Source organism: Natator depressus, chromosome 6 (assembly GCF_965152275.1).
Source record: "Natator depressus isolate rNatDep1 chromosome 6, rNatDep2.hap1, whole genome shotgun sequence".
In the NCBI taxonomy this organism is placed as follows: Eukaryota; Metazoa; Chordata; order Testudines; family Cheloniidae; genus Natator; species Natator depressus.
The window spans coordinates 109,599,265-109,626,602 of record NC_134239.1 but is presented as its reverse complement, the minus strand read 5'-3'; the positions used below and the strand labels follow the sequence as shown (position 1 = coordinate 109,626,602).

At 44.0% G+C, this 27,338-nt stretch overlaps 2 protein-coding genes across 5 annotated transcripts in view; one reads left to right on the top strand and one right to left on the bottom strand.

Annotated features, from left to right (window-relative positions):
- Positions 1-27,338, bottom strand: part of PPP2R5C (protein phosphatase 2 regulatory subunit B'gamma) — a 190,843-nt gene that overhangs the window by 34,273 nt on the left and 129,232 nt on the right. For both annotated transcript variants that reach the window (XM_074956247.1, XM_074956248.1), the window contains 2 exons: positions 23,310-23,418; positions 16,517-16,570 (listed from right to left, as the gene is read on the bottom strand). In XM_074956247.1, the coding sequence (XP_074812348.1) occupies positions 16,517-16,570; positions 23,310-23,418 (163 nt within the window). The remainder of the gene's footprint in view (positions 1-16,516; positions 16,571-23,309; positions 23,419-27,338) is intronic.
- Positions 251-21,941, top strand: LOC141989495 (uncharacterized). 3 transcript variants are annotated; one of them, XM_074956250.1, is made up of 4 exons: positions 251-1,115; positions 1,542-1,621; positions 6,266-6,521; positions 10,226-12,376. In XM_074956250.1, the coding sequence occupies exons 1-4, from the start codon at positions 896-898 to the stop codon at positions 10,351-10,353; spliced, it is 684 nt and encodes a 227-aa protein (XP_074812351.1). In that variant the 5' UTR covers positions 251-895; the 3' UTR covers positions 10,354-12,376. The 3 variants fall into 3 exon arrangements, 1 of the variants encoding a protein (XP_074812351.1); XR_012639999.1 differs by lacking the exon at positions 10,226-12,376 and adding an exon at positions 21,562-21,941 and having other exon boundaries at positions 257-1,115; positions 6,266-7,376; XR_012640000.1 differs by lacking the exon at positions 10,226-12,376 and adding an exon at positions 19,886-20,012 and having other exon boundaries at positions 257-1,115; positions 6,266-7,376.

Sequence of the window (27,338 nt, the reverse complement as noted above, 5' to 3'; positions counted from 1 at the left end):
GCAACATTTTAAATATTTGACTTCCACCTTTGGACTAAAGTGGATTTCTAACAGGAATTGTCATCGTAAACAAGTATGTTTGTTACTGTACTAATGAGGTATAAGAAGTCTGGTTACTTACCTTGTACAGTAACTGGAGTTCTTTGAGATGTTTGATCCCTATGTATATTCCACTCAAGATACACATGTGTGCCATGCGCCTGAGACCAGAAGTTTTTTCGCTAGCAGTGTCTATTTGTCCACGGCTACACCCATGTCCTCCTCATGCTCCAAACTGAGGATTTAAGGGGCGGTCTGGACTGCCTCTCTAATTCCTTCGCTACTGCAAATAAGCTTAGGATAACAATCCAAAACAGAGGGGAGGGAAGGCAGGGACCACACACCTTGAAGAACTCCAGTTACTGTACAAACACTTTCTTCTTTGAGTGATGGTCCTTATATTTATTCCACTTGAGGTGACTCACAAGAAAGGTGTGAGGAACCCTGCTGTACTACAGATTGGAACAGCTCTGCTATGAAGGATGCATCTGCTGTAGAAGCTTGTACCAGGGTATGGACTGAGCCCTACATTGCCACTCTACAGATCTCCAGAAGAGGAACATCTTGAAATGGAGTGGAACCCAGGGCAGAGGGAGGGACTGAGTTCCCCTACAGCCTTACCAGAAAGACTAGAGGGAAGACCCCAAACACAAAGTGACAGAAGGACCATCAGGCCTGGACCAGGGCTGCCAACTTGGTGAAAACTCTGGCTTACCCTGAAATGCGTGAGACTGAAGGTGACCCAGCCTGAGAACTGAGTCAAATGGCAAAAGAGGAAGTTACTTACATGTAAATGGAGGTTCTTTGAGATGGGTGGTCCCCATCTATATACCACAGTGGGTTACGCACATGCACCATGCGCCCAGAGTTGGAGAGTTTAAAAGTAGTGTCTGGCCCATGCATGCGCCCTGGCTTGCCTCATGCCTCCGACCAAGGAAATAAAGGGCGAGGCAGACCGACCACCTCTTCAGTTCCTTCTCCAGTTCGAATCAGACAAGATTCAAAGCAGAGGGCAAGGAGAGCAGGTAGTGGAATACAGATAGGGACCACACATCTTGAAGAACCTCCAGTTACAAGTAAGTAACCTCCTCTTCTTCTTCGAGTAATGGTCCCTATTGTATCCCACTGTGGGTAACTGACAAGCAGTAAATAAGTAGGAGGAGGGCTCGAGGATGTGGACAGCAGGGTTGAACAGAGAACCGTCAATCCAAAGGAGGCAGCAGCAGCTGAGTCCTGTACTAGGACTTGCAAACATGTGGCTGGAGCTCCACATGGCTCCAGGAGGGATAACTCCTGAAGAGACACTACATTTGTTGCTTGAGCTCTAGTGGAGTGAGCTCATATCTCTGTGGGGGGAGGGAGGTTTAAGAGCTGACAGAGTAGAATGTAACCAGATATCCATTTGGAAATTCTCTGAGTGGAGATGGCATGCCCACTGATTCTCTCTGCTAGAGTGACTGACAAAGTCTCAGGGACTTCCTGACTGGTTTTGATCTCTGTAGGTAAAAGGCCAAGGCTCGAACATCGAGAGAGTGGAGTCTACATTTTTCTGCAGATGTGTGCAATATGGGGAAGAATAAAGGTAAGTGAATAGATTGGTTAAGGTGAAATTCCAAAACCACTTTAGGGATAAATTTGGGGTATAGGTGTAAAGAAACTATCTTCGTGGAACAGTGTATGGAGGGTCTGCCATCATTGCTCTGAGTTCACTAACCCTCCTCGCCAATGTGATGGCTCCAAGGAAGGTGACCTTCATGGAGAAGAGAAACATGGGGGCAAGTAGTTAATGGGGAGCCTGGTCAGTATCAAAAGAACAAGATTCATGTCCCATTGGGGCACAATCTTTTGAGGAGTGGGAAAGTTCTTATCCGGTCTTTCCAGAGTCAACTGGCTAGCGAGTGTGCGAAAATAGAGTAGCCTTCAGTAGGTGGAAGGAATGCACTGATCGCCACTAGGCGGACTTGCAAGGAGCAGAGGGAGAGACCGGATGTCTTCAAAAGATAGGATCTAGTCTAAAATGAGTGGAATATCCATAGCTTCTGGTAGAATGCCTCTTTGTTGTGTCCAGGACCAGAAGCATTTCCATTTCGCTAGGTAACATTTCCTAGTCGAATCCTTTCTGCTATTGGAGAAGATGTCTCACATGGCTGAAGAGCATGTACGTTCTAGCTATGATGGCCATCCAAATACCATGCCCTGAGGTGGAGTGGTTGTGGATTGGGGTGTTTAATCCTCCCATTGCACTGGGTTAGGAGCTCGGGGAACTAAAACTGTCAGGGCCAAAAAGGGGTGATCAAGATGACTGTCACCCTGTTCTGCTGGAACTTGCGTAGCACTCATGGCAGAAGCGGCAGCGTAGGGAAGTATAGTTGAACTGGTCTGACCAGGAAAGGAGAGCATCACCTTGGAAGTTGCAGCCTATGGCTCCTCTGGAGCAACAAGTGATGCACTTCTTGTTGGCCTGGGAAGTGAATAGATCTCTTGTTGGGGTTCCCCAACACGTGAAAATGTCATGCACCATGTCATGAAGTTCCCACTTGTGGTCAATTGCAAAACGTTTGCTGAGGGAATCTGAGAGTGCATTCTGTGTCCCTGGAAGGTAGGCTGCAGACAGGGTGATTTGATTGCTGATGCACCAGTTCCAGAGATTGCCTCCTTCTGCACACAGGGAGGCAGATCTCGCTCCCTTGCTTGCTGGTATAAAAGCCCATCATAATGTTGTCTGACATCAGGATGAGGTGAAAGTGAACAAATGGAAGAAAGGATTTGCATACCTTCCTTACTGCCCATAATTCCAGGACGCTGATGTGCATTCTGTACTCTCAAAATGTCCAGGCTCCTTGTGCTGTGTGGTTGCCCATATAGGCTCCCCAACATAGCAGAGAAACATCCATAATGATTGTCTTGGCCAGTGAAGAGGGGAGAAAGAGAGCACCCATGCATGTGAGATGAGGATTTGTCCATCACAAGGAAGGACAGCATCTTGGCAGGAACTGTCAGTGTGAGATTCATGCAATGACAGCCTAGGGAGTGAACTGAATGTAGTCATACTCAAAGGTGGAGTCTTGCAAATGGAGTGACATTTGTGTACAAAGCCATGTGGCCGAGTAGGGACAGACATGTTTTGACTGTTACCCAAGGGTTGCTCACAATGTGATCTATGATATCTTTCATGGTCTAGAAACTGTGAGCAAGTTCGCCCCTGTGGTGACAGAGTTCAAGGTTGCCCCAATGAAGTCCAAAGATTTCATGGGAGTAAAACCAGATGTTTTAATGTTTACACTGACTCCCCAGTGAGGAAAAGAGGTGGAGCATCATACATGTCAATGTAGGGTTTCTGGCGAGATTTGGTGGTGAGGAGCCAGTCGTCAAGGTATGGGAAAGTGAGGCGGTCATGACATCTGACGTGAGCTGCTACTACTGAAAATACCTTGGTAAAGACTATGGAGGTGGTAGCTATTCTGAAGGATAGTACTGGAAATGATCAGAGCCCACCATAAATCTGAGAAATTGTCTGTGGGCAGAAGCCATGACCACATGCCATTTTTTCTAAAAATGGAATTATTGCTGCCTACATGGCTGAAATTTGAGTTTGTGAATGAAGTGGCGGAGGTTAAGGATTGGTCTCCACCCAGCCTTCTTCTTGGATATGAGGAAACAGGTCAAGTAAAACCTGTAACCTAATACTGTGGAGGAAAATGCTCTATTGAACTCCTTATAGCAGCAAGGAGCACCTCCTGAGCGAGAATACTGTCATGAGAGTGATCCCCAAAGAGGATTGGGGAAGGGCAGTTTCGGATGAAGTAGTGTTGCAAACTCAGTTATATAGCCAGCACCCACGTGTCCATCATTATCACGCTCCAGGTGCTGAAAAAGAGTGCTAGGCGATCCCCGGAGTACTGGAGTCAGGTGGTGTTGGGCTCAGTGAATCACAGTTCTCAAGCTCGCATCAAAAATATTACTGGGTTTGGGGGGTGGGATTGGGATGTTGAGGCCAATGTGGAAGGAATATGGAAGCAGGACTTTTCAGTCTTCTGCCTTTTATGCAGTGGTTTGTAGGGTCTCTGATGGTAGAAGCGTTGAGCTCTATACCTTGATGGGGTTGACTGGTGATGTAACTTCCTCTTAAGGGAAGGTGTGTATGCACCCAGTGATCAAAGGGTAGCCCTAGAGTCCTTTAGGGTGTATAGGGACTCATCCGTGTACTGATTGAAAAGGTGAGATTCATTGAAGGGGAGGTCCCCAGTGGTATTCTGGACCTCCCAGCAGAACGTTGAGGCACAGAGCCAGGACTCCCTTTGCATAACAATGGTGGTAGCCATGGCTCTGAGGAAGTATCGGCTGCCTTGAGTGCAGATTGGAGGGTGATTCTGGCTATTAATTTTTTCCTTCCTCCATTAGAGCTTGGAAATGAGAATGATCCTGCTGTGGGAGGCTGTTGGCAAATTCCTCAAACTTAGCATAGTTCAGGAAATCATATTTAGCCAATAGTGCTTGATAGTTGGCTATCGTGAACTAAAAATTGGAGGACAAGAAAACCTTCCTCCCCAATAGTTTTACATGTTTATCCTCCTCACCTGCAGGAGTAGATCTGGGGTGTTGTTGCCTGGACCTTTCTGAAGTGGCCTAAACCACCACTGAGTTGGGAGCTGGATGAGAAAATAAGAATTCTGACCTCTCTCTCTGTCCTTTTCGGGGTAGGAGTGCAGGTGGCCAGGGTGTGCCACATTGTTCTAGTGAGCTCCAATATGGCCTCATTTACAGGGAGGACTATTCTTATAGGTCTAGAGGTGTGGAGGATGTCCAAGAGCTTGTGCTGGAGTCCTGGATCTCCTCTATTGGAATCTGAAGTTTCCTGGCAACTCTGTGGAGGTGGTCTTGGAACTGCCTGAAGTCACTGGGGGGGAAGGGGGAGATGCCAAAGTCACCACATCAGCTGAATATGATGATTGTAGTCCGGCCAGTTCCAGTGGAACCGCTGGAACTGGAGCGTAGTACTCCTGCTTTTCAGCTGGATCTGGGGGTAAATGTGATCCTTCCTTGAAGGGAAGGCAGGTAGCAACTCCCTGGTGGATCAGATAGATTCTGAAGGTTGTTACTCATCCCATGATCCCCAATATGGTCAGTAGGAGGGGTTGACAGGTAGTTGTGGGGGTCCCAATGGCATGGGATACCAGTGACTCTAAGTTGGGTGAGGCAGTGGTTGGTCCCACGGCTGTGCAGATCTCCTGGGAAACGGGTAAGGATGGTATGGGAGGAGCAATTCCTCTAATGATTCCGAATCTCCTGAGGAAAAGGCTGACTTGGGTTCCAGTGGTGGTACTGCCAGTGCCATTGGAGAGGTGTACATTGTGTACGGAGAGGAGGGAATGGGGTAACAGGCTCCGCCCTGTAGGCAACTCCCTGAAAACAGAGGTTCCCAATGAAGGAGGGGATTCTGGATCCAGGCGGGCAAAAATGTCCTGTGTGACCATGGATCCATGTCAGGACTCTTTCTGTCCAGGCTACTGGTGCCAGCAATGCTGACTGCATCCAAAGGTAATCAGACTTTGCTGGTGCAGGAGGGTCCCAGGTCTTGTGAGGAGCTGGGGGATGGTGGTACCAATGGAGCACAGTCCAGAGTTGGCAGAGCTCAATGTTTCGGAGCTTTCTTCTTGTGCCTATGAGACCAAGGACATACTAAGTCCTCATGGGCTGAATGGGTGGATTTGCTTGCAGGCTTGTCTGATTTCTTTGAAGTGGACTTAGTCCCATGCTTATGGGAGTGCTTCCTGACGAGGCCCTGTGGTATGGTGGATTCTCTGGCACTGAAGTCAGATTCAGCAGCAGGAGGCACATTCCTTGCTGATTCAGGCCAATGTACAGAACAGATTTTGATCAGACTGCAGCCATGATCTCCATGAGATACTTGCAGAGACAAAGTGCCTGTCCTTCTAGGGTATGGCTGGGAGATGACTGGCAAATACTGCACCAAGCCATGAGGTGAGTTTCTCCCAGGCAGTAGAGGCAGTGCTGATGGTCGTCGCTGACTGAGAAGGATCGTGGGCAAGAGGCACAGAGTCTGAAGCCTGGAGTTCTAGGCATAGTCTGATACTCAAGTGGAGTACAGGATGGTGGTAGGTTCCCCTGTAGCCTAATCTGTGAAAGATACTAAAAACTACTAAATCTATAAAAGTTATTAAAAACTATTAAAACTATTAACTATTTAATTTATATTGTTTTTCAGAACGTCAAAGCTGAGGACACTAAAGGTTTTGACCTGGACCATACAGCTGTGAAAAGGAGACCTGAAGAGATGGTTGGTTCACCCTGCGCTGTATTGCCGTGGTCGAAGGCACAAGGCAAGCAAGGACACATGTGCGGACCAACAGACACTACTTTCAAATTCTCTGACTCCAGGCACATGGTGCACACATGTAACCCCGCAATGGAAAACAACAGGGACCATCGCTCAAGGAAGAAGGGGACCATAGGCAGACCAGGTCAGCAGGACTAAAGAGAAAAAACACTGCACATAGCCACAAGGCAGCAGAGCAGTTGGCAAGTAATTTTTCCACATGAGGGGGAGGGAGAGGACGAGGATGAGAGGGTCCTGACAGGCTGGGGTCAGACTACGAACTCATCGAACAATCCATCAGGAATCTCCTAAAACTGCACTCTTGTGGATTGATAGTCTTGGTGAGAGGAGGGACAGATATTACACTTGGAGGGGGTATGAGCTTTCCTGGGGCAAAACAAGCAAGCGTCATGGTCGTTGCTTACCAGGAAGACCCGGGAGCAGACCACGTGGATCTTGAATTCTGAGGTCTTGGGCATACTAGGCATCCCATACAGCGGTTAGGGGGCACCTCAGGTCCCTGGACCCTAAAACTAACTCTACACTATTAAACTTATCTAAGAACAGGTAAAACTATTTACATTAGACAAAGAATGCTCAATAAAGCTGTGGACACTGAAGGGTTAGGATTCAGACTATGGGTGGTACAAAGGTACTGGACTAGCGGTCATTCCACACATCCCCTAACAACCTCGGAGCACAAGGAGGAAAAAGGTGCAGGCATGGACCGACAGACACCACTAGTGAAAAATCTGGTCTCAGGCACATAAACCATATGTACACATTGAGTGGACTACACATAGAGACCATCACTTGAAGAAGAACCAAAAGGATTCTTGTCCCAAACAATCAGTGATCAGGCATGTTGCTGTGTCATAGAAATTACTATTTCCAGACTAACACTTGTTACTCAGCTGTGAAGGTTAAAAAGTGCTACTCCAAACATGAACAGTTACAGACATTTAAAAGAATAGTGTGAAAGTCATCATCTAAGGATAAAGTAAGTAATTCTGATGCCAAACAATCATTAACACACCCATAAGCTGGAAATTGCTGTCTGTGCAATACTAACATAACTCTGGCTCCAATCTTTGCTTTTTTGTTGGTTTCATATGTAGGACTTGATCCTGAAAACCCTTACTCATGCAATTCCAGGTTTGCAAGATGAGGCCTCTAAATTGTAAAATGTTATTTTTGGATAAAAGACATAAGAAGTTCACAGATGACTACTATAAATATATATGTGACTTTTCATTGCTAAAACTGATACAACTGTATTATCACCACCACCATCTCTTATCTTCCTTTCATCATACTTATCAAAGGTTTAGGCAGGGCACAAAACATGCAAGATAAAAAACCATACAATTTTGAAAATACTGGGTTTTTGGGGGAAGACTATACACATAAAAACTGAATTGTTAATACTTATAGAATTGTTGTCACATCAATTATATCAGCTCTTGTAATAGTTACAAGCACCTTCTAAAACTTAAAAGAGTCTCAAAGAACAGGAATAATGGCTTTCTGCATGTTGCTTCACTTACGAATGGCATGATGTAAGGCAGTTTGCTCAAGCCTTTTTGATGAAGAGTAAGGCATTCTAGTGGTTTTGATCACTAAATAACGAGGTGAATGCTTTTATTATGGGTGAAGATTTTTTCCAATGTTTCTGTCTCCAATCATCAATAAAGAGGCACAGTTCAGATTTTTTCAGTCTGTGGCAGCGTGTCAATGAATAATGTATTAAGTTTGGTGTCAGAAATTATTTTCTTAATATTAGCTAAGGATTTTCATATTATTAGATGTTTGTTTTCAACTAATGTGTAATTATAAATGACTGGAATAGCATTCCTCAACGTTAAATGTTAGATAATCTCTTCGGGAATTTCCACCTTTTTTTTTTTTTTTTTAATAAGTAATAAGTTTCTACATTTGTGTTTTGTATTTAATATAAAAAAAGTATGGCTGAGTGTGTGAGGTGGAAGGAGAGGAGCAACACAATTTTTTTGCCTGTGTGACAGAGAATAGGGTCACGGCAACTCTAATTAATTAATTCTAGAGTAGACCTTATTAAGAAGAGCTTTTCTTAACTGATGGGCTGAGGAGAACTAAGACTAATTAGGCCATCAGACAGATGATACAAAAGGCACAAGAAAGAGGTGGGAAAAGAGGGAAGGAGAACGAGAGAGGGAGAGAAATTGCTCTCCCTTGCTTGCCTCAGGTGCAGAAGGCTTCCTAAGACTGTAGGGGTGAGGCTATATAGTGCAAAAGGGTGGTGAAAATATTGTAAATAAACTGCACCAGGTGTTTTACCAGCAAAAAGGTCTGAAAGCTGTTTGTGGACTTCAACGGAAGCAGGAGCAAGTGGGCCCTGCCACAGGATAGCACCCTAGAAACAACTACTCCTTTGCCACCCTCTATCTGGGAGTTGGATGGTGTCACTGCTTTGGTGCCTCTGTGCCAATGCATTATTTCCAGCTGTTGATCAATGAATCTGCACCAAGGGACAAACATTGACAGGGATCCTGCAGCAACACAGCTTCCTGTAATTTATCAATCTCTGCTATTCTTATTTTCAGATACTAATGACAAACACACCTGTGCCTCATTTAAAAACTTGCTTTCTTCCCCCTCTGCCCTTTATTTCATTCTGCATATTTTGACCTTTTTCTAAAAATAAACAGCAAATTTAAAATATTTTTATCATCTCCACTTATCTTTTTCTCATCAGATTTCTCTCCTATGCTATCCCCTATTCTTATCTAAGTTTATTTCTTTTTCACTCTAGTATATTTTGCCATTTTGCACTGCATTTAGTTTTATCAGTATATATTTTAACTTCATTTCTTCACAACATTCTTTTTACCCTGTGCATATATTCTTTGTGTGTCTCCCCTTCCCTTTCTGTGTCACAGTCCCCTCTCCAGTTCCACCTCTCCTTTTCTTCTATCTTTAGTTTCCCTCTCCAGTTCCTGCTGCAATTAGATAATAGTAGCAAATACTATGTGGAAGTATTCTGCATAAGGATAAAGATGCCCAATACTTCTCTCCCAGGAAATGCCTCAAATTAAAACCTCCTATTTCTAAATGTTAAGAAAACCATTTGTGTGTGCTGAGATTGCGTGGCCAAAAAAACATGAGCCTCTAGGGGGAAAATAACTTTTGACAAATGCTGACAAATAATATTTGACAAACATCTTTAAGCTTGTACTGACCGAAGTATCAGAATATTTTTATACTAAATTTTAAGAATAAAAATTTGCCAATTGTTTATTTCAAGCAAAAGTTAAGAGGGTAGACCTCTCTTGAGCTGAGCCTAGCAGCTGAGCCAAATTGCCTGAAGATTTTTAGTGTGGTTAAATATTCACTAGAGAGATAGTGTATGCACCATAGATTGTTAGTATTATATAAAATTGGGACATTACTATTAGTGTGGATGGAGTAATATCTTCTTTCATAATTGACATACATAACAGAAAAAACAGGTGTTTTTGTACTGTACAATGAGTAAAATACAGTTACCCACCTTTTGTAACTGTTGTTCTTCGAGATGTGTTGCTCATGTCCATTCCATTGTAGGTGTGCGCGCGGTTGGAGACTTTTGCCTTAGTGGTAACTGTAGGGCCGACTATGGTGCCCACTGGAGTGCCACACTCATGCTATGGTATATCAGGCACTGCCGGCCCTGCGCCCCCTCAGTTCCTTCTTGCCGACAACTCCGACAGAGGGGCAGGAGGGCAGGTAATGGAATGGACATGAGCAACACATCTCAAAGAACAGCAATTACAAAAGGTGGGTAAACATTTTTTCTTCTTCAAGTACAGACTCATGTTGATTCCATTGTAGGTGACTCACAAGCAGAATCCATGGAGGAGGGGTCAGAGTTCACAAGATTGCAGATTGGAGTACTGCTCTGCCGAAACCAGCATCATCTTGAGCTTGCTGGATCAGCACATAGTGCAAAGCAAAAGTGAATGGACGACCAGGTTGAGGCATGGCAAATTTCCGGGATCAGTACCTGAGCAAGGAAGGCTGCTGATGACACCTGTGCCCTATTCAAGTGAGCTGTCATGATCGCCAGCAGGGGCATCTTTGCCAGTTCATAGCAGTAGCAGATGCAGGCCGTGATCCAGGATGAGATTCTCTGGGTAGACACTAGGGAACCCTTCATTCTGTCAGCAACAGCAACAAACAATTGCGTAGACTTACGGAACAGCTTTGTTCTATCTACGTAGAAGGCTAGTGCCTGTCTGACATCCAGGGCATGTATTCCACATCCGTAGTATGAAGCTTTCGACAAGGGCCCAGTAGGTATATGTCCTGATCAGCATGGAACTGGGACACGACCTTGGACAGAAAAGCTGGGTGTGGATGTAGCTGGACCTTGTCCTTATAGAAGATATAAGGAGGTTCCGACATGAGTGCCCTGATCTTGGACACCCTACGTGCTGAAGTTATGGTGACCAAAAAGGAGACCTTCCAGGAGAGAAGCAGGAGGGAGCAGGAAGCCAAGGGCTCAAAGAGGGGCCCCCAATAGCCTTGACAATACAAGATTCAGGTCCCAAGGAGTGACCAGGTCCCGGACAGGTGGGTAAAGGCACTCCAGACCTTTCAGGAACCATGCCTTGAAACAAAGGACAGAAGGCCGAAATGGCCGCCAGGTGTACCTTGACCAAAGATAGCGACAGATCCTGGAGCTTCACGTGCAGCAAATAGACCAGGATGTCCTGCAGTGGGACCTCTTCTGGACGAATACAGCAATCCGAGGCCCAACACAAGAACTGTTTCCACTTTGCCACGTAGGTAGCCCTGGTGGAGAGTTTTCTGCTGCCCAGCAGGACCTGCTGGACACCCGCGGAACACTGCCATTCTTTCCCACTTAGCCACGCAGTAGCCAGGCCCTCAAGTGCAGCACCACCATGTTTGGATGCAATAGATTGCTGTGGTTCTGGGACAGATCTGGCTGAAGAGGCAGCTGCAGCGGGATGGCTGCCGAAAGACTCAGCAGCATGCCGAACCAGTGTTGACGAGGCCATGCTGGGGCTATGAGGATGACCATCACTTTGTCTTCCTTCACCTTTAGCAAGATCCTGTGGATTAACGATATCGGCGGGAAGGTGTATAGCAGCGCTCCCAACCATGGGATCAGAAAGGCATCCGACAGGGAGCCCTTGTCCCTATCCTGCAGAGAACAGAACACATGGGACTTTCTGTTCTGCCTGGACACGAACAGGTCCACCTGGGGAGTTCCCCACCTGTGGAAAACTAGGCTGATCATCTCCGGATGGAGCAACCATTCGTGGCATCACGAGAAGGTCCTGCTGAGGTGATCTGCCAGGATGTTCTTGGTTCTGGGCAGGTGGGCGGCTACTAAAAGAATGGCATGCAGCACACACAAGTCTCAGAGGCTGAGTACTTCCTGACAAAGGGCCAAAGACCTGGCACCACCCTGCCTGTTGATGTAATACATCGTGAGAGTATTATCTGTCAGGACCTGCACCAGGTGGAGGTGCCTTCCAGGTGGAGCAAGAAAGCCTGGCAGGCCAGGCGAACCGCTGAGATCCCTGACATTGATATGAAGGGCTAGGTCATGTTGTAGCCAGTGGCCCCGGGTGTTTGAGCTCACCCAGATAAGCTCCACAACCCAGATCCGACGCATCTGAGACCAGGGTGAGTGACAGAGATGGGGTCACGAAGGGGACTCCTTGCAGTACTGACTTGTGATCCTGCCACCAGTCCAGAGACAAGAGGACATAGCTCAGCACTGTGGCCACTCGGTCCAGAGGGTGCCTGCTGGGAATGTAGACCAAGGCCAGTCATGCTTGCAGAGACCTTAGATGAAGCAGGGCATGGTTGACCATGTATGTTCATGCGGCCATGTGGCCTATAAGTCATAGGAACATGTGTGCTGTGGTGAGCGGTTGGCTCTTTATAAGGGAGATCAAGTCAATCATGGCCTGAAAACGTGCTTCCAGCAGGAAGGCCCTGTCCTGAATAGAGTCGAGAACCACTCCAATAAACTATGTGTTGGACTGACGTTAATGTGGATTTTTCTGTATTTATTAACAGGCCCAGGTCACTGCAGGTGGAGCGCACCAAATCGAGGTTCCTTTGCATCTGCTCCAGAGACCTGCCCTTGATGACGCAGTTGTTGAGATATGGGAAATTCTGGACCCCTCAATTCCTCAGGTAAGCTGCCACTGGCGCCACGCATTTTGTGAACACCCTGGGGCCCAGGACAGGCCAAAGGGTAGTTCTGTGAACTGGAAGTGGTGCCCAGCCACTGTGAAACACAGGAAACGCCTGTGTCCTGGCAATATGGAGACATGAAAGTAAGTGTCCTTTAAGATGAGATCGGCATACCAGTCCTCTGGATCCAGGGAAGGGATGATGGAGACCATGCAGAACTTCAACTTGTTGAGAGACTTGTAGAGGCCCCGCAGGCCCAGAATGGGTCTGAGGCCCCCTTTCACCTCCGGGATTAGGAAGTAGCGGGAGTAGAATGTAGCCCTGAGGGACTATGTCCAGGACCCAGTAGTCCAACTTAGCCTCCGACCAGGCCAAGCGGTAGGGGAAAAGGTGGTTGAGGAAAAGACAGGAAGATCTGGGCAGTTGACTGGTGAGTCATTCCCGAGCGCACCCTCAAAATGAGCGCTTTTGGCTCCCTTGGTGCTTCTCTGGGCCAGGCTGTGCAGGAGACCGCGACGACTTAGAGCAGTGGTGGCTAAACCCGACGTCCAGTTTCCTTGTAGGCACTTGTTTAAGATGCCACTGTCGAGTTGGTGGAAAAGGCCGTAACGGCTGTCTCGATGCCTGAGGAGTGTGCATCCCCAGACAACAGAGGGTCGCGCGCGTCCTTCAGGCCATGCAGACGCACATTCGTTTGGTCAGAGAACAGGCCGTCACCGTCAAACGGGAGGTCCTGAATAGAGGCCTGCATCTCCTGGAGCCAGGAACTGCGCCACATGACCACCGCCAAGGTAACCACCCAGGCAGCTGAATTGTCCATGTCCCAAGCCATTTGGAGGGAGCATCAAGCAGCTGCAGTCCCCTCCTCCCTCGACCAGGGTCACGAACTCCTGGACCATCTCCTGGGACATGGAGTCCTTGAACTTGAGGAGAGAGTCCCACAAGTTAAAGTTATAGTGACCGAAAGGGGCCTGGTGGTTCGCCACCCAAAACTGGAGGATGGTCGTAGAATAAATTTTGTGACCAAACAAATCCAGCCTCTTGATCTCCTTATTTTTAGGGGTGGAATTGGTGGGCTGATGCGACCAATGATCCCGGTTGCAAGTGGGTGTACAAGTAATCGAACCCCTTTGCAGGGACAAAATACTTCTTTTCTTCCCCTCTTAGAGGTGGGCAGGATGGATGACGGGGTTTGCTAGGTGGTTTTGGCAATGTTAAGGACCCCCTTGCGTACTGGGAGCGCGACGCAGGCTGGGGCGGACGCCAAGAGCACATTTAACAATGTGTCCATCTGCTCCTCTATCTCCTCCACCTAGAGGCCCAAGTTAGAAGCGACTCTGCAGAGCAGCGCCTGAGGCTCCCTAAAATCATCTGGAGGGCTAGCTTGACGGGCCCGCCACCACCTCATCCAGAGAGGAGGAGGAGGATGATGATTGGACGATTGAGAGAGGTCCGGCAATATCCTCACATGTCGGAGAGGGCGGCTTTGGGGTGGGTACCAGCTCCTCACTTGCAGCAGCTGCCGGAGCATCCTGCACCCAACCCAGTGCCATGGATGCCAACTTCGGCCTGTCTTACGTGGTGACCAAGGGTTGGCAGGAGTGGAGCAACAGCGTGACGCGAACGCCCCAGGCATTCCAATAAAGCCATTGGGTTGGCCTCTGGCCCTGCTGCCAGGTCAGAACTGATACCTCGGATGCGCCCTCTGGAGCCCAATCACGATGGTGTCTAGGCAAGGGGCTGAACTGCGCCTTCCAAACAGGAGAAGTTGTCACGCTCCGGTGACCAAGGTGGGGCTGTGGAGGCTTGGGTCTGGCGGCTTACTGTTGCCAGGAACAGTCTGACCGATGCCAGGAGTAGGGCGAGTGGTGCTGTATTGGGGAGTGACCAGGAGGTGTTGGAGATGGCGACCAAAAACACGACGAAGACCAGTGCCGGGGAGATCTTTGACACCTGGGCAAGCTCCAGTGAGAAGACAGGAATTGGGAGCGTCACGCATACTGGGCTGACGCAGAGACCAAGAACGTGGTGACCTAGGGCTCTGTCTTGGCTCTGGAGACTGGTGACGCTCGCTTGTTTTGTGCGAGGCCTTGCTGGCGGGCTTGCACTCACGGAGAGCCTTACCCGGTTCCATTTCTGCCTGCGGTGACACCTGCAGTGGAGGCACTCTTAGCTCTCCAGGAACTGGGGGTTCAGAGGGCGTCAACCGCGCCATCGGTTTGGGCCCCTTACTGTTCCCTGAAGTCGGTGGCAGGTTCTTTCCAGGGGATGAACTCCCCAGGGCTCAGCCCTTTTGCGGGTCCAGAGTGGGTGTAAGGCCTGAGCCAGGTCCTTTGCCCAGTGCCCCTTGGTTGGGCTTGCTTGGTGCCATCTTCTTCTTTGTCATTGGGGATCGGTGCCAGTTGAAGCCTGGTGCCAGGGTGCACTATGCACCATAGTTGACACGCTGGGTGCTGGTTTGGGCTGTGCCTGCTCCAAACCTGGGCGTCAGGAAACACTGCATCAGGAGGGCCTTCAGGCATATGTCGCGCTCTCTTTGTGTCCAAGGATGAAAGTTCTGGCAGATGCGACAGCACTCCTTTATGTGGGATTCCCTGAGGAACTGTAGACAGCTCTTGTCCGGGTCACTAACAGGCATAGGCCTGTTACACAAAGAGCAGGGCTTGAAACCTGGAGGCTGGGGCATGCCTCGCCTGAGACAAAGTCCCCTCTGGGACACTATCTAACCAAACACTTAACAGCTAACGAACAATGATTGAACAATGATTAAACTATTTATAGCTGGAAGCACAAGGCTAAGATAGAAGAGAAACCTCTGATCGCCTGGGAAACAAAGGACAGAGGTGCTCTGACTGACCACCACAGGTGGTAGGAAGGAACTGAGAGGGCACAGGGCTGGCAGCACCTGATATACCGTGGCATGAGTGTGGCACTCCAGAGAGTGCCACAGCTGGCCCTATGGGAACCGCTAAGGCAAAAGTCTCTCACGACCGCGCACGTGGCTGTGCGCACACCTACAATGGAATCGACATGAGCAAGCACTTGAAGAACAATAAAAAATTAGCAGTTTTTTTAAAATAATCATCTTTTAAAATATAAATATGTACAGGTAATGTATATGTATAGATATAATTTTAAAAGCTGTGAGAATCTTTAACATTAGCCATTCTATCAGATAGATAATTTTCCTTTACCTTATTAGGGAAGTGAAATAATACTTCACATTTTTCAGAAGGGGAGGGAAGAAAAAAAGCAGAGATATGGGTGGAAGGAGAAATATGTATATAAATTAGAAGCTAAAGCTAATGAAAATATATGGATTGTCAGAACAAGTGAAATGATAGTTCAGCATTATACATAGAGAACTGCATACATTTTTAACTCAGAAACTGAATGGTCATAATATGCAATAATGTCCTTAGTGCAGCCTTGTAAATTATGAAAATTTACTATCAGGTGCAAAATCTACTTGCCCATCTTCACCATGATTATAATGGGAGGAAATTTTTATTTCCTTCAGGTGAGTGAGCAACTAGAATTCAACGTTGATTTAGCACATATAATAATCATGTGAGGTGATCAAAATGCTAAGCTTTCTAAAATGAATATGCATTCTTGTCAGATATTTATTTTGATTAATCAGTTGTTTTAGATATGCTAATTTTACTAATGGACATTGGCTGAGTGACGTAAAAATTGCTCACTGTACCATTATTGGAAAAAAACCAACTATATCATCTTAGTGAGCAGCTCATTCCAGGGATCATTCAAACAATTTTTAAAAAATACATTTTATTAATTAGAAGTTTAAAGAACTTTGCTCTCAATAATAAAATCAATCTATTACTTTGGAATGATTTTTAGGTGTAACAAACATTATAAACAGTGCAAATCAAAACATTATTAATGTTTCAAAATGAATATGATAAAACAGTAAAATAAACTTACTGGTTCAGTAAGCGTGCTGTCCTTTTCTAAAAATTGAACTACACAGTATGCCAACTAAATAAAAAAAGATAAAGTATATATTAACAGTTAAACCAAAGTATTTTGATGTAAGCATATGCCACACACAAATTTTAACATTAAAAATTGAGAATAGTTCCAAATTCAGGTAAAAACACCTTCATCTATTACATGTAGTAAAAAATATTTGAATAATTTTTATTCCTTTATTTTTCAGACACACTTTAAACAGCAATGGTACATCATACTTTCAAAGTATCAAATATAATATTTTCTGAGTTACAGTAGATCTTTAATGATGTTTTGACAATATTTAACTTGACTAATATCCCACTACTATTTTCACATTCTTTTCTGCTGGCTTATGAACATGCTCAGTCTCATGATTGTTCAAAAAATTAAGTTCCTTAATGTTGTTCCTTGAAAAAAGCCAAGACATCTTTATAATCTCAAACTTTGTATTTTTTTGCCTCACAAAAAGAAAGATCTTATCAGTAATTATCTTTACTGTAATTTCCTCTTCCCAGTAACTGAATGTGGTATTTCCACTTATCAGAAATCACGGAGATAAAAATACTGGGTCTTTCCAAAATATACAAAGGAGCCAATACCTCTCCTGTACAACCAACCATGGTTCTTTCTACAAAAACATACAACCCTAAAAATATGAGGGGAGGAGGGCAGTATCAAGATGCGGGAAGTGAAAACTGATAAAGATGCCAATAAGTAATTCTCTCTTGTTGAAGGTCTCCTTTATCCCCATCCTATAATGAACCAGAGTGCACAGATGTGGCAACTAGTGCCAACTTAGAAAGAAGGCTTACCTCAAGTTGCTGCCTAAAAATGCTCTGTCCATATATGGCCTCTTCCTCTGAGAAGAAATTGACTTTATAGTAACACCCAAATGTGATAAGTACTGACCAGGAAGCAGCTCTACAGATTTCTTGGACAGATGCCTCAGTCCTTTCTGCTCAAGATACACTGTAGGCCTCTGCTCAAATGCCCTGTTATTTCCTGTGCAGGAGTTATCTTGTCATCTTGTAAATTAGGCAAATATTTTAAAGCCAACTTCTAGTACTGACGTGTTCGAGGAACCTCTTTCCTTTGTTAGGGCCCTTGACATACAGAAATAACTGCTTGTTGAACTCGGAAGCTTTTAGTGTACTGCACATGTCCAAAGCATGAAGTTTCTGCTTTCACAAGATGTCGTGGTTCAGGGGAAAAAGCTTATTAATATACATCTCTGAGTTAAGTTAGGAACGAACAAACATAACCTCCAGAAAAACATTACATAAGGAGGATCAAAGAGATTAATTTACCAACCCTCCTAGTAACTTTTCCAACTAAAAGGGTTTTTTCACCAAGAGGGAGGAAACAACAGCTTGCAGCAGTCAAAACCCACAGGGATTTATCCCCACCTGGAGAAACAAAGTTTAAAACTGCTTTTCCCCAGTAGATTGTAAGGCTGGACAGTGAAGCTTTCTGAGATTTAAACAATTTAGATACAAAGGTGAGACCCTGGCTCATTCCTATCCATTGGTCCCTGGTTATGGAAAGAGCAGACGTGGACTCAAAAATCTCCTATTAAAGTCCCCCCAAGCTCTTAGCAGAACATCAACTTTTAAACTGTTTCTAGAGCCTGATATATGTCCTCCTGTGAAACCCTTTTAGCACCTTAGATTTTCAACCAGTTCCTTTTGTCAAGAACCTGTGATGTTCACTCTGAAGGCAGTAACACTAAGTTACCTTTGGATGAAGCAGAGTCAACCTTATTGACAGCTTCCAACACGGAGAGCCAGATTCATAAGGTCTCAGAAGAGTGTCATAAAAAAAGACTCTTCTATATGCGCTACTGGATTTTGCAAGTCTCAGCAATGGATGGAATGTCGTCGCCCAAGTCTCTCCCCAAATACACTGAAAAAACATCCAAACCAATGGGTTGGGTCACTGAAAGAAAACCTGGATTTTTTTTTTGCTGAGTTTCTGGTTGCAGACCAATCCACTGATGGATGACTCTGATGCCGAGGAATGAACTGGAACATCTTCAGCTTCAGGCTCTTCCAGGGTCAGCTTCTGCCGGCTGGCACAATCCACCCAGATATCTTTATCCTGTAAATTAACTACTCTGATGGAAGCCTGTAATTTCCATCCAATGCAAAAGCCCAGTGCTTCTGAAAGCAGAATCAAACTTTTAGAGTGTTCTGTTGCACTGTACATGAAGCCTCAAACAATTGATTTCAAGCCTGGAACCTGACGGGTATGAGATTCGACAGTTTGGAAAACTCAGAAAGAACCCTTCTCCCCTGTAGGCAAAGACTAGAGGCATACCTGAGCCTAAATCCCAAAAGAGATTGCTTTCTGTACTCCAGATAATAAGCATACAGCTGATGGAATTAGGAGGTCTTCTGATCAACTAACATGTTTCCACTTTGCTAGAAAGAAAATGGTCAATCTTTAATCAAGTCACTCACAGGGATGCCTAGAAAAAAAAAGGGCTGGGAAACAAGGAATGTGAAGGGACAGGTGGAGTGATCAGTTGAGGCAACATGATGTGAAGAACAGCCCCGATAATGCCCTCTAGCTAAAACTTAACCCCCCCACCCCAAAAAAGTCATACACTCCAGGTGATGACTGAAGAGAGTCTATGTTTTGTTTTTGTGGTGAGATTTTTGTCCTCTGTAGCCAATGAGCACAAGAAAGCCTTCCTATCTGACACAGGCAGATGAAAGAGGCAGAGACTGGATATATTCTTGTTACTGAAGAACAACGGTTGGCAGTTCAAAGTCTCCCTGGCTGAGAGCAGATCACAGGAAGATGAATGGAGGCTAAAGCCCAAAAGACTGAAGGAAAAATGATGGGGATAGAACCATGTCTCCAACTGGGATCCTGGTTATACAACAAAGGAGCAGAGTGGGGATGGCAAAGGAAAAGGCTGATCTCGCGTGCACCCGACCTAAGACATTGTTAAACAACTGGGAAACCTCAGTGCCTCACCATGGGTAGAATGGGAAGGAGGCCTGGAAGTGAGTGTTTCCCCCACAGAAGTTTTGGCTTTGCCCTGAAGCTGGTTGCTTAAGATTCTTTGCTGTCTTTTTTTTTTGGGGGGGGGAGGGAGGGAGAAGGGGGAGCTGAAAAGGACAAATGAAGTAAAGGGTTGAGGCATAGATTCTGTGCTCCCTGGAGGTAATAAAAAGGATGAAGAGAGGAAGGGAGGTTGTGACTTAAGTATCAATTTAAACCAGTAGAACTGTTCCAAGGTGCATGCAATTTGTTTGAACTGGACTCACTGGATAAGAGAGTCAGGTGTCTCTTATAAAAAACTGTCAATATACAATTTCTCATATAATATAGATATGGAATGCTCTGAATTCCCTGGGAACTGGGTTGCAGCTGGAGAAAAGAAACATACGGTCTCTAATTCATCAGAGAACACGAGGAAGATAAGCCAACGAAGGCTAATTTTAAACATATTTTATATGTAGGTGGGAAGAAAAAAATTCACACATTATCTGAAAGAATTAAATTAGTTAAAACAATTAAAAAGAAAAGCAAATTCTAGAATGCATTACCTTCAAATATTATACTTAAAGATTAAGGGATGAGTTCTGGTGGTTTTATCCTAATCTTCATTTGTATAATGTTTTTGTAATATACACAATGTGTCACAATGGCACTTTTTGATCATGGTCCAGCATTGAAGTAATGTCAGAACAAGGTGTTACAAAGTCAGGACTCATGTTCATTGGGAGCAGTGTGGGGAACACTGCATAGCACCTGTAAACCAATCCTATTTAGTCCTTCGCTTTCATAATAACTAAGTTCCGTCAAAAGATCAATGAAATACAAGAAGGATTTGAGACAAATGTCAAAGCATGGATTTACTGTAAATTCCTTATTTCTTGGTTTTTGTCACATCCCTGACAAACAGCTACTCTCCTTTTTGCTTTGTTCCAACTAGATCGTCTTCAGATGGAAGCAGCAGCAAGTTAAAGGTTACATGCATTGATGCCAGAAATCTTGATTTGAGTTCCAAAAGATGCATGAATGAGAAATTTATTACCTGATAATTTTCTCTCTGTTACCAGCTTCTCTCTGAATTCGTTACTCAGGGGCTAATGCCCCTCCACCTGTGGAATTTGGAGGTGGATCAATATTGTTGCTGGAGGCTCCAGCATTATGATTCGACCGTCAGCTCAGGTCATCAAAAAGTTCTTATTACAGCTATAGAAACACTACAGCAACAATTATTAATATTAAGACGACTTAATACAATGTATTAATGTATTAGAAAAAAAATTCTATTTATATTCTGGTCATTTACCAGACTACCATGGTGGCTGAATTTGGAGAGAAGCTCTAGGAATGCCCATATATGCCCCAACCATCCAAGAGTTAGAACAGAATGAAGAGAGAACTATTCCACCAATTGTGTAAAGAGGAACTTGCCTTGAACAGAAAGGTTTTTGGAGCTACAAGTGTGATTCCTGTATGGCTATAGGAACTAATTCTAAAACTTGCCTTTTAGAGGTAATGGCAACTAGAAAGACCAGCCACATGCTTGTCTAATTTAATCATTGTGATTAAAATTGGCACCTACACTCAAATGGAGAATCCAATGTGCCCTGTCCATAAATACTGCTATGGCTCATGTCATGTTTCTATGGTGCCTAGTTGTAGGACTCTAATCAAACCTTCTAGCCAAGGTCACTAGAACTTGGGGATTATAATATTTGTATCACAGTAGCATCTAGAGGTCAGGGCTCCCTTGTGCTAGGCACTGCACAAAGAGGCAAATTCCTGCCTCAAAGAGTTTTGTTTTTCCTCAGACCTGAAATGCGAATTTGACCAGATCAGTGAATGAATGAAATATCCTGGTTGAGTTCTGTCAGGATAGCAAACTGTATCAGAGGTTAAAGGAGAATCCATATTGAACTACACTTTTCTTCTGATGCCCAAGTTCTTAACTGTAAGTGTCTCCAGTCTGAATGAAGGAGTGCCTGTTTCAAAAGGTCTGGTGTTTTCTGCAGGTACAATGTAGGGTTCCTGGCTATCTAGCAAGTCTAAAGTGCTTTCTGGGCTGTGGAGGACTAAAAGGAGCACCACAACTCTCCCTATTCCTGTTTTTGTATCCTTTATGTGAACCGCCTTGAAGGGTAACAGTCTTTAACCAGAACATTACTTCCATTGCCATGGAAAAGCTTTGATCTCTGATTAACCCCTGGTTTTGGAATTGATAGAAACACTCATGTCTCAATCATAATCCAACCCCTAATGGGAAGTAGGAGGAGACTTCCTTTGAGAGTACCATAATTGCCCACTACGTGGTTTCTTGCACCGTTTACTGATGCAGCTAGTACTGGTCACTGTCACAAACAGGACACTAGTCAAGATGGACCACTGATCTGATCCCCTGTCACCATGTTTGCATGTTTTGCTGTTTCTTTTTTCTTTTTCAATAAAGATATGCCCTGATAAAGATCTTGAAATGAACCAAATGATTTTGAAAAAAACTGTATTCCAAGTATGCTTGCTTCTATAGTGAGTAAGGGTCTAGAACAAAAGTTGGGTGGCTTTCAGCGTGTTTGCATTCTGGAAAAGAATCAGCATACTGCAGTGCACAGAACTGTTGGACATGCATGCCCTCAGAAATCCTAGCGACACAGCACCAGTGAGGAAACAGTAATTTTCACAAACCTCACAATCCTTTGAGGTTACAAAGGACTGTGGTGTAGGGATGGCTGCAGGATACTTTTTAGACTATTTTGTGAGTTGCCGAGGAAAAAATCCCCACAAAAACCACAGCTGTTCTTAACTGGCCATTTGATTCTTCATCCCAGACTTATTTTGGTCCCAATTCTGAAATTATTCATTTCCTCACAGAAACTTCAGATGAAGTCCTAGATTAAGATTCAAATTCTATTTCTTGATCTTTAATAAAGTGAAATTAACACTAAGTTAAAAATGAGTCAAAGCAATTACTAGAAAAGAACTTTCACATAAAAGCTGGTTTAAATTTAATACAACCATTTTATCAAATTTACATAAAAAGACACAGTGCTTTCTATATTGGGTATGTATTCATTAAAAAGTGATTGGGAACAGGCTGATTTACTGAACAATTTCCTGGGTATCTAAAAGGAGCTTTTTCTAGACAGATTTTCAGCATATCACAGTGCAGTTCCAAATCTAGAATCCTTTGTGGCTCCCTACTGTGAGCCTAACAAAGGTTCAAGGAGTATGAAAGCAACAGAATGGAGTGGTCCTAATGTTATTACACAGGTTGTTTCAACACTTACATTTTTTTCTCATTTTTCAGGTATTTGGTTTTACATTCCACCTCTTCAGTAACATCCACTTAATGAATGCATATTGAAGAAATAAGTGACTTAGCAAAACATCCAGGGCACCAAAAAGTTACAACAAACTGAACTAAAATATTAAATTATCCAAGTAAAGCATACCACATATAATGGATCTTTTAAAAAAAGATCCACTAAAGGTACATTCTCATTAAAAGGATAAGTTTTTCTGTGATATTATACAGTGCTTTTCATCGACAGATCTCAGAATGCTTTTAAAAGAGTATCTTTACCCCATTTTACAGATGAAGAAACTGAGTCAGAGAGAGGGGAAGTGACTTGCATAAGGTCACACAGCAGGCCAATAGCAGAGCTGGAAATAAATCCCAGGTCTCCCAACTCCCAGTTCAGCATTTTATTCCCTGGACCATCCTGTGGAACAGAATCTATAACACTTCATAAACAAATTAATTTACCTGTGGGTGGTAGACACTGAGTGATTTCACTTTGTGCAAAGGTAATAACACCTTCAATAAGAAAATTTTGTGCTCTTCTTTTAATGGTAAGGCAAATCCATTAATTATACTGTAAAAAAAATTAGAAGTTTTTAAAATCAGTTTCAAATCAGTACATGTTCAAAATTTTCACTATTGCCAACTTTTTAAGTATAAGAAAATCATTTCTTTGTTCTTTATTTTAATTGTTCCAAGTTGTTTTTCTTTGAGCTCTCTCCCATAGAACATTAATGTAGCATTTTTTCCATGTTGAAGAAGGGGGTCATTATTTAAATAAAAATAGAACAAAATTTTAAGAATATTTAAGTCTAATTACCTAGAGCGCAGAATACAAATTCAACCAATGGTAAAATCAACATCCTCACATCCCCTATATCAAGAGTTCTAACTTGCGTCTTTCCCAGGTGCCGAAATCCTCCCTCCAAGTTCCATAAAAGACCCAGTTCCCCCCTCCAGCTTCCAATCTTTCCACCTCCTTGTAAACAAAGTTCTGAATAAATGCCCTTCCCAGCTGCTGAAAGCCAGCTAATTCATTCCTGATGAGGGAATCAACCAAAGACCCAACACCTGGGAGTCCGATCCAGGAGAGTACACAGATCGGAGACAGGATTACTCTATTGGGAAATGGGTAGTTTTTTAGCACTGGAGCAGGCAACAAGACAGCATCACAGCACATGGAGCTCCCAACACCAATTGAGTAAAGACACGTGTTACTCATTACTGGGTGCATTGTACCCTTTGATCTTTTTATCTGGAATGGCCTTTTGAAAACCTGTCAACTTTAAAAAAACGGAATTAAAAATAGTTTCACATACTACAACTGGAGTCTCACTGCCAATTTTTGTGGTTTTACAATCACATGTTCTTATTTTTCAGATGTTTTCATCTCACATTAACTAGCATGGAAGGCTCTCACAAACAAGAGGGGAACTGATAAAGTGCTGAACTATTACATCCTAAAACACTACGTTAAGAGCATTCAGCTTGCGAAGTCAAGCACTCAAAAGTTAGAAAATGCCAGAATGAAGGTTGCTTTTGCAAACTTAATTCCCTGCACCTTGTACGTGCACACTATAATGCAGTCTATAATTACATTATCATATACCATTTTTTCCACATGACCCGTACTTCATTCACTGAATGAGTAGTTAGTTATTGATTATTTCTTTTTATCCTCCTCATTCAATGTGTGGCATCTGGCCTTATTTAACACGCCATGCAAACCCCACACTGAATACAAAATTATTCATTTCCTCACAGACATTTCCATGGTGCTCTCATCATAATATCTGAGTGTTTCAAAACATGAATTTATTTTCTTAATGCTCTTGGGAGATTAGGTGTTGTCACCATTTTGTAGTTGGGGAACTGAGGCAGAACAATTAAGGCAAATTTGTCATAAAAGTGTCCATTAATTTTGGGTGCCAAGCTTAAAACACATAGGGACTGATTCTTCAGAGTAATTAGCATTTCATAGCACTTTATATGTTTGAAGCACAATTCCAATTTACTTTGGTTGCAGTTGTGAGCACTCAGCACAATTAGTAGCTAACTATGAAAATTTTCCTTTACGTGACTTGTCCAGCATCACATAGGAACTACATGGCAGAGGCAGGGATAGAATCCAATTCTTCAGGATGGCATTCAACTTCCTTTCTCATCCTGTAATGGCCTGTCTCATTCACTGCACACATTCCAATTTCTGCAAAAAACAAGCAGGGATCCTACAAACACTAGCCTCATTAACTATACAATACTGATTCATTCCTATAAAACCATCCTTCTTGGGCACTGAAAGAGGCCGGGGTCCCGTAGAAAAAAAATAGCATGTGATCATGTAATTACAGCATATCATAAGGCATAAGCAACCTTAAATTCTGAAAGTGCTTGACTTCGCAACCTGAACTTTTTTTGGATGTTGTTTTCTGGAACTATGCTGACCCCCAACTAGGGTCATCAGCAAAGTTCAAACCTTTAGATTCACAGCACAGACCTCTACCACCTGAGCTAAAGGACTAACTGGTAGCAGTAGAGGCTGTTATCGTCTGTGGACCTGCCACTACAGGGCGAGAACAAACTTTGTGAGTGGGTTTCACAACTATTTGTCTGGCAGCAGAAGAACGGAGAGACTCAGGATTCTTGGGTTCTGGAGGGAAGTGTTCTTATGTGGTTACAGACCCTTCTGTCCCTGTGTCCCAAGCCAGTCTGTCCCCACCACTGATCCTGACCATTCCTCCCACCACCAGCTCCTGCCCCACTCACCCCTCTACATCTAAATACTCCCATTCCTAAGCACCCCACTCCCTGCCTTACCCTCACCCTCATCCCTCTGCACTAAAGTCAGGCAGCTTCCTCTTTCACCACTTTGCTGCCTGGGCACCAGTATAGGGGGGAATACTGAGAGCACAGGAAAGACATTTTCCCTACTTTCAATTCTCGTGCCTGAGATTTTTCACAAAGACAGCAAAAGGCACATCCCCTGACACAAGGGCAAACCCCCTTGCAAAATTTCAAGCCTTTGTTCCAAAGCAGGAGATTCTGCAGTGTGAATTACATCTTAATAGGAATACTGTCTGCCCTTCCATTCAGCATTATGTAATTTCCCTATAGCAACGGAAGTAATTGCTTACAAGTAAAAGTGGTATTTTTTTTAACACCAGTTAATACTATTTAGCAGCCAGAACATGCCATGTCACTGGCCAGCTCTCTGCAAGCCTCTGAACAACTGTGTGAGAACTACTAATCTTAGATGTCTGGTAGATAAGTTTTTCCTGAAAGTGCAATTTTTAATTTTTTTTTTTTTTTTTTTAAAGTTAACAGTGCGCCTTTAAGGAAGATTCAGGGATCTGGAACAGAAAGAGGAATGACTGAAGTTTTCCAGTTGTCAGCCAGCCTAGGACAAGGACTTTCTGTTCCTCCAGTGAGTCTCTTAGTAATGCATTAGATCCCAAACAGGCACAAAGAAAAATCTCTTTTAGCAGGCACTTGTGCTTTGCTATGGCAAGCAATAAGGATAAAGTTAATATTGACACCACATATTGCTGATAGTATGACTGAGAAGCTAAATAAACAGGGTGTCTTGGCTTTTTTTTATATTTAATATTTTAAAGAATTATCTCTTTATAAAATAAAATAAAATTCACAATGTGACTAGGATCCAAAGACAAGCCAATAACGTAATTTGGTTTACTCCTTTACGTAGACAATCTTCTGGAATGGGCACTGTGGACTGACTGTTGGTATAGGAAACAGCTCTTTATAACAAAAATCCAAGTGGTATCTCCATGAAGGCCTCCAAATTAATTTTGTCTTGGCTCTGATCTGCCTTTTACAGCAATTACACAACAAAAAACAGGTTACCTACCTTTTGTACTGTTGTTCAAGATGTGTGGCTCATGTTCATTCTAGGTGTATGCATTCCCATATGCACAGTCATAGGAGATTTTTTTTGCCTTAGAGGTATCCATAGGATTGGCAGTGCTGCCCCCTAGAGTGCCACGCTCGTGCACCGGTATATTAGGCGCCGCTGACTCTAGCCCTCTCAGTTCCTTCTTGCTAGCAGCTCCGACAGAGGGGCAGGAGGGCAGGTAATAGAATGGACGTGAGAAACACATCTTGAAGAAGAAGAGTTACGAAAGGTAGGTAACCGTTTTTTCTTCTTCGAGTGCTTGCTCATGTCAATTCCATTCTAGGTGACTCACTAGCAGTATCCTTGGAAGTGGGCTCAGAGTTCATGGTCATGCAGTTTGTAACATTTCTCTACCAAAGCCAGCATCATCTCGGGCCTGCTGGGTAAGCGTGAAATGAGACATGAATGTGTGAATGGATGACCAGGTAGCAGCCCAACAGATATCTTGAATCGGTACTTGAGCCAGGAAAGCTGCAAACAAGACTTGTGCCCTAGTCGAGTGGGCAGTTACAATTGCCGATGAAGACACTTTTGCCAGATCAAAGCAAAAACGGATGCAGGCGGTGATCCATGATGAAATT

What these genes read in the sequence shown, in the direction of transcription:
- LOC141989495 (XM_074956250.1), top strand. Translation starts at nt 896, where the DNA reads ATGCGCCCAGAGTTGGAGAGTTTAAAAGTAGTGTCTGGCCCATGCATG. An exon ending in TGAAGAACCTCCAGTTACAA is followed by an intron (nt 1,116 to 1,541) that starts GTAAGTAACCTC and finishes TGATCTCTGTAG; the next exon opens with GTAAAAGGCCAAGGCTCGAA. An exon ending in CAATATGGGGAAGAATAAAG is followed by an intron (nt 1,622 to 6,265) that starts GTAAGTGAATAG and finishes ATTGTTTTTCAG; the next exon opens with AACGTCAAAGCTGAGGACAC.